The 7,234-nt window shown below is 45.0% G+C and overlaps 1 protein-coding gene across 1 annotated transcript; it reads right to left on the bottom strand.

Moving 5' to 3' along the window:
* Window positions 1-233: 233 nt before the first annotated feature.
* On the bottom strand, window positions 234-7,234 carry LOC115057947 (uncharacterized). The gene is made up of 3 exons (XM_029525208.1): window positions 7,193-7,234; window positions 5,081-5,735; window positions 234-3,235 (listed from the first exon to the last, which is right to left on the bottom strand). Exons 1-3 carry the CDS (start codon window positions 7,199-7,201, stop codon window positions 648-650), a joined length of 3,252 nt encoding a protein of 1,083 aa, XP_029381068.1. The 5' UTR covers window positions 7,202-7,234; the 3' UTR covers window positions 234-647.

The raw sequence follows: 7,234 nt of genomic DNA, 5'->3' as shown, positions 1-7,234 counted from the left end.
ACAGCTGTCAAGATGAAAAAGTCACAGTCAGCAAAAATGCTGACGCTTTAATGAGATGCTAAATCAGAGAAGACTGCTCTGATTGGTCAGATCAGCTCATGCTGAGACAGACAAAGTTAAACAGCGCCCTCTGCTGGGCCATGTTAAACCCTGCTGACACTTTTCAAGGAAGCTACAATAGTTGAATTCTTCCAGAAAGTGAGGAAATCAAAGTTAAACTGTAAAAGTTTGGAGGAACAAAATCATCTTTATTTAAGTAAGATGGACAAATGGTGTCCACCCTCTCAACATATTACAGAGAACAACCTGTGAATAAAAACCTCGTGATTTTAAGAATATTTCTTTATGATCTGATGTCATTCTCAGGTGTGATCAGACATACAGTCGGTCCTTGAAGCGCCTGTTCATTCTGTCTTTATTTTCTGGAAGCTTCTGATGTAGGTTTGTGTCACTGGCGTCCATCAGGTCCTGGACTTGTTCAGATTTGTGGAGTGGAGAGAGGACTCGGCTTCGCCGGCTGAACATCTTTAGGCTCTTTGATTGTTGGATTGTTTCTTCTTTAACTTCCTCGTTCTCCTTGATTTCAACTTTCTTTCCGATTATATTACCTGGACACTCCATTCAGATTTTAGCTTTTCAATCAGCCTTCAGAACATCTGGAAATATTTCTCCTTTTCTTTTGCAAATTCGATCATTTTCTCAGTAACTATCCACCTTTTGGTCTCTGAACGTAAAGCTTCAAAAAACTTCTTCATGTTTTCCATCTCGCTGTCCCACAACTTCGTACTTGTGCTGTGGGCCAACAGAGCTGAATTATTGAACTTGAAGTGAACTGGAAGTCCTTCTCTTGTTTTAGCACATTGGACATTAAAGTCAGTGATGGCCCTGAGGACTGCTGGACGTTGTGTGTCTGCGGACGTTACCAGAACTCTTACGTTGTTTAACATGCCCTCCTCAAAGTTTGGAATGATAAAGTCAAACGTATATTTCTGTGTATGTGTGAGTGCTCTTAAAGAGGCTGGAGCCACAAAGTACAGAGCGCCAACCTCACTGACTCCTTGTTCGGAGAGGAGGAAACTGTGGAGCTGCTGGAAGATCTTCATGTGTCCTTCAGCGTCTGGGTGTTCTCCAAATTCTGGAACATCAACGATGGTCAGTGAATAATCGATTCTAAAGCCCTCCTGATGGTTGAGCTTGTAGACTGTGAGGACGGAGTTCTGGTTCTCCGCTGCTGGTCTCTGCAACCCCCCATCGGTTAGTATGAACCTGAAACTGTCCTTCCACTCCACTCCAACGATGTAGTTGATCATCCCATCTATCAGGTCCGACTTTCCTGATCCAGTCGCTCCGAAGACAATCATGATTCGCTTTCCCTTGGAGCTTTCTCTGCCCAAGGTCAACCTCCGACATCGGCGGCTGCTGAGTCTGTCCTCCGTCAGAGACAGTTTGAAAATGGAGGGAGAGTCGTAGTTTATCCGTTCACTTGTCTGTTTGAGGGAGTCTTTGAGGGATCTGGGGTTAGTGGCACGACCGGGGATGCCGGGCAGCGTGGAAGCACTGAGCTGATTGGCTGGTCCAACACCGACTGAGGTCACCGCCCTGCATCTGAACTCGTACTCTGTTTGAGGACTCAGATGGCTCACCTTCACTTCTCCAGCTGTGGATACTGTCTGTTGAGTCCATCCATCTTCTCCTAGAACTCTGTACTCCACAGAGTAGGAGGTGACGTTCTGTGCCCCAAATCTGGGCGCACAAATCTTCAGTGTCACGCTGTCCTGGTTTGTGTTGGACGCTGTCACGGCTTCAGGCTCTGACGGAGGCTCAAAGTTCTCGCTGTCAGAGAAACCGTCCTTATAAAGGTGGATGCTTGAGCCTTTCTGAGTTTCATCTGTCAAACCAACTGCCACGAACTTGGTCTTCCTGCTGTCCTTGTTCTCCTCGGCAAAGTCACTGAAGAGCTTCGCTTTTTTCCTCATTTCCTCTGTGAGGCGTTTGGAGGCAAACCACTGTCCCCTCTCGGCATCATGAGGGTGTTGTGGTTCGGTTCTTTGGTGTAAGTAGTTTGATAAAGTAGAGATGAAGCGGTCGTCACTTCCCAGTGAGGTGAAGACAAAACACACAACGTGCTCTGCATTGATGGCTTCTTGGAACAGTTGACTTTGGGTTTGGATGATCTTTGTGTTCTTCATCCTGTTGGTGATCATGTTGACGGTGTGGATTTCTCTCTCCCTGCAGTCCATCCACTCGTTGAGGTCTTTGCTGTTAAAAGGAGAAGAATGTATCTTCCTGATCGTCTCTGCGAGCCCAGCCTCGTTTTCGCCTCCTCCTCGGATAGAAGGAAGCTGCTTTGATAATCTTTGTTGAAATTCCAGCTTGAACTGAGAGCACTTTTCTTTGAAACCTCTGATTTTTTTGCTAATTTCAGGGAACTGCTGTGCAGTTGTTGTCGTCATTGCGTCCTCATACCTGACCTCCAGCTCCCTGAAGTCCTCCAGGACATTCTGTGTGTCCTGAACTAACTGGAGACTTATCTGTCGGACGAGTTGAGCAGCAGAAGAATCTAACACTGTCAGCGGCAGCAGCCAGATCTTGATTGGGACGGTGTTCTCTCCGTTAGGTCCCAGCAGTCTTGGGAGGCTTTGGTAGACTTCGACTGCATCCTGAAAGGTCACGGGATTCTTCTCCAGACAAAAGTCTCCGTAGAACCTGCAGGAGAATTTCTGAACGTCAGCTCTGTCTCCGTCCTCCATGTTCAGAGAACCTTGACCTCCGATAGAGACGGTGGGGATCTTGTTGATCATCACTTTTAAGTTTCCCTGAATGACTTGATGATCTTCCTGTTCTGACACCTCACGGTCAAACACGAAGAAGGCTTGTGCCCCGTAGAGAATACCTGTGACGACATGTGTGGCTATGCCTTTCTCAAAAACGTACGGATGCTTCATGTTGTCTCTTCCCAGATGATTCATTGACAGTTCCTGGAACTTGGTGGTAGTTTTGTACTTTAATGTTACTCTGGCCTGCTTTTTGGAAGTTTTATTGTCATACAGGTATTTGGCAGATCCACCAACTTTGACCAGTCCACCAAAGAAACTTGCCTTTAGTGAAGCTTCAACATTTAGAGCTGAGGTTTTGTCCTGGATTGATTCAGATGCGACTATCTCAAAGTCACTGTTGAGTTGTCGTCTTTCTCGGGTGTTTTTCTCCAAGTCGTCCCGGTCCCACAGTGTCAATCCTGCCAAAAAGTGAAACTTTTGTTTATTTCACATCAGAGACTGAGACAGAAATCCAAAGTGAGTGAGAAACTGCTCAGTGGTTAACATGTGCTGCTGCTCCTTCTGTGACAGGTTCACATGATATTGGTTTAGAACACAAATCAAATGTTGAATGAACAGATGTGATGATGTGCGAACACGAAAACATCTTGTTCCCCAATTCAGCCGCGCTGACAGTGACTGATCAGCTTAAATGTTATTCAGTCAATGTTGATCATTTTTGGTTTATTAGAAAATGACAAACACTAACATTTAGAATTCTACTTTTTCAACACTGAATTTGTATTAACATTAGTTCATTTGTATTATCGGACTGTCAGACGGAGCTCAGGAATCCCTCTCTCTTTACTCAGTCAAAAACAAACGGGACATGAGGATTTATTCAACATTCAAGTAAAAACAAAACATATATTTGACTTAATGGGAACTTAAAGTGGGACTTAAAGATGTTAAATGGATTTATAAATGGTTTAAGTGTCTCTTTTTGGTGGGAAGATATTTTCCAAGTCCTTCTGTTATTGAATGCATCCTAACAGCACCAACAGTCAGGAAGAGACAAAGAGTCGAGAGCATGGCGGACAGACTCTTAGGAAAAAAAAAAATTCAGTGTCATTTATTTCCTGTTAAATTTAATAATTTAGCTGATGTCTAACCGAAAATATTGCACGAGCACTGCTTAGCTAAATTTAAACCAACTATAGCTAGCTGTGTAGCCGTAGCATTACCGATAAAACGCTAGCACATGATGACATTAAATGACTGTTTAATGTAGTTATTGGTGACAACATTGATATTAACATTTATGAGGGCAATGCTAACTATGTGTAGGAGTTTTTGTATAAAACAGTTGATCGGCCTTTTTATCATATATATATATATGATAATTAATGCTAAAGTATTACACCATCATCACTGACACAATATTTAGACAGAAAGGAGAGAGAGGAGAGGAGAAGGAAAGGAGGTCAGGATTTGACCCGGCTCTTCTCTAACAAAAATGGCCGCCTTCAGTCTTAGAGGGGGAGAAAGGAAGTTGTCAGCTTCATGTCTGCAGTGGAATCAGCTCCAGACAGCCACATTTACTCCCTTTAATCAGAGAACATACATGTTTGTCCAGAAATGTGTCATAAATCAGTTTTCACTGCCCCTCCAACCACAGCCAGCAGATGATGAGTCAGCCCTGACTCGACCTTTGAACTGCAGACGGCGCCGACTGAAGGGTTCCTTCAGTTGGTCTACTTCCATGCTGTTGGCGTTGGTTGTTTAAGTTCTTGTGCGTTTGAAGGCTCTTCTGGCATTCAGATCTGTAAAAATGTTTGTCTACTTCATTCTCTAAAGGATTGGAAACATGTTAAGTTTCAAGTTTCAGGAGGATTTTAATAAATTCTGAATGAATTCCATTACAGCTCTATAAGTCAGTCATCCATCTGTGGTATTATCTGTACGTGTACCTTTGTGATGTAATTGTACTGGGTGCTCTCCACATTTTAAACTTTCACTTTATGCTTTGTGTTCCAAACCACGTGAGTCAATAGGAAACATTCATTTAATATTTTCTTAGTGATGATTTGATGTTATATTCTGACTAACATTGATTTTAGATGTTTATCATTGTTTTTTGTCAGTGAAATGTCAAATTTCAACAAAAATTCAGTGACAGTTTCATGAATATATTAAAGTTCTCCTCCTGCAGCAGGAGTAGAAGAATGAAGTTTCTACATCGTTAAAATAAGTCAGTGGCATCAGAAAACTGGAAACACCCTGATCTGATCCGAACTGATCCGGATCAGCAGCTTGTTCCTCACCTGGAATGAGTTCGTCGCTGCGACAGTCGTACAACATCCCGACACAGAAAGGCCGACCGAGAGCCGCCACCTCCATGATCCTACACCGAGGAGAACCGGACCGGGCACAGGAGAACCGGACCGGGCACAGGAGAACCGGAGCAGACACAGGAGAACCGGACCGGGCACAGGAGAACCGGACCGGGCACAGGGGAACCGGAGCAGACACAGGAGAACCGGACCGGGCACAGGGGAACCGGAGCAGACACAGGAGAACCGGACCGGGCACAGGAGAACCGGACCGGGCACAGGGGAACCGCAGCAGACGCAGGGGAACCGGACCGGGCACAGGGGAACCGGAGCAGACACAGGAGAACCGGAGCTGACGCAGGAGAACCGGACTAGGCGCAGGGGAACCGGAGCTGACGCAGGAGAACCGGAGCAGGCACAGGAGAACCGGACCGGGCACAGGAGAACCGGAGCAGACACAGGAGAACCGGAGCTGACGCAGGAGAACCGGAGCAGACGCAGGAGAACCGGAGCTGACGCAGGAGAACCGGACCGGGCACAGGAGAACCGGAGCTGACGCAGGAGAACCGGACCAGGCGCAGGAGAACCGGAGCAGACACAGGAGAACCGGACCAGACACAGGAGAACCGGACCAGACACAGGAGTCCTGACGGAAGAGCAGCAGACTGAGCTGTTTGTTCAGTTTCAGAGACTAAAGTCCGGAAGGAAAGCAGATCTCAGTAGGTGCGGTCTGTGAAATCATATCTTTATGATGGGAGGAACAGACCATCCTCATTCTGTCCACCAGGGGGGTTAGAAGGGGCCCAAGGCCTGATCCAGCAGACCAGACCAGCTTCTTGGTCCAGTTCTGATGCTCATGTGTTTCCTGGAGGAGGTTTTGGTCTGTTCTGGATCTGAAGGTCTCTTCTTAATATAAACTTTCTAGCTCAGGATCATCTGCAGGACTCGTCTCATGTGTACTTAGTTTTTTTTACCCTGAACGATCAAAGACACAAATGTTAAAGTTGTTCAGACAAACTGGATGCTGACTAAAGAGAAACACCTGAGTGATGGAGAGTCAAAGAGCTGCACAACAACAGAGGTTGGTGAAGGAACGTGGGAACAAAGATGGACGCCCTGACGTCACAAACAGAGCTGCTACACATTTTGTTCATAACAAAGAGAAGAGTGTGTCTGCAACAAATGATGCTGAGCTGCTTCTAACACACACACACACACACAGGTGTGCATACAGACGGGGGTACTGTGGGGGCTTATTCAGGAAACTGTTAACACACCAGCTGTTGCTAGGCGAGCCCCTGGTTTCCGGGGCGATGTATAGACTGGAGGAGTGTGTTTGTGTGTTTGTGTTTGTGTGGTATTTCCATAGGGACAGGGTGTGAAAATGTGTGTCAGTGTTTTGGGCTTTGTGTTAAATGAATCTGATTTAGTTGAAATATTTCTTTTTTTTTTTCACAGTAAAATCCTTCATGAGATCTTCAGATATTTGAAGGACAAACGTGTGAATCTGTAGAACGAGACAGCAGCAGCTTTTCACACACAAATATAAAGTGAGAACATTCTTCCAAATGAATGACGACAGATTCATTCATTCTGTTTAAACATGCCCCATATTGGTTCATTTACTGGACTTGATTTATCACATCAATCACTTGATCACTTCCACTTTTACTGATCCAGACAGTTTTTTTTATTCTAAAGCTTCCGAGCTGCAGGAAGGAGGCAACGTGCAACTATGAGTTTGACCACATGGGGGCGCTAAAGCACCAGGGGAGAGTTACAACAGCACAAACTGACAGTCACAATTCATGATGGAGAAACTAATCTAATCATGTGGTGAAGGTTTTTCTTTCTTTTGTGTTGGCTAGCTGAATGTTAATTCTGTCATTTTTGTTATTATTTTGTATTTACTTTTTTCTGTCTTTTATTCTGAAGGTGTAGAAAAGTCTGTTTTTCATTCATTTATGTTGCATTTACACAATATTCAGAATATTTACTCCACTTTGATACCAGTTTTCATCATCATTAGGACCACTACATGTTGCCAAGCAACTGAACCAATGATGTCATCATGACCTGCTGACAGACGACCTGTGACCTTACCGCGAACATTCATCGCAGCTTCCCGCCATGCTGACGTCACTC

This window comes from Echeneis naucrates, chromosome 17 (genome assembly GCF_900963305.1).
Source record: "Echeneis naucrates chromosome 17, fEcheNa1.1, whole genome shotgun sequence".
Taxonomy (NCBI): domain Eukaryota; kingdom Metazoa; phylum Chordata; class Actinopteri; order Carangiformes; family Echeneidae; genus Echeneis; species Echeneis naucrates.
The sequence above is the reverse complement of the archived record's forward strand: the minus strand, read 5'-3'. Positions and strand labels throughout refer to the sequence as shown.

Excerpts from the sequence above, each read along its gene's own strand:
- LOC115057947 (XM_029525208.1), bottom strand. Across the intron at positions 3,236-5,080 it reads CAGCGACGAACTCATTCCAG|GATTGACACTGTGGGACCGG; the intron begins GTGAGGAACAAG and ends ACTTTTTGGCAG.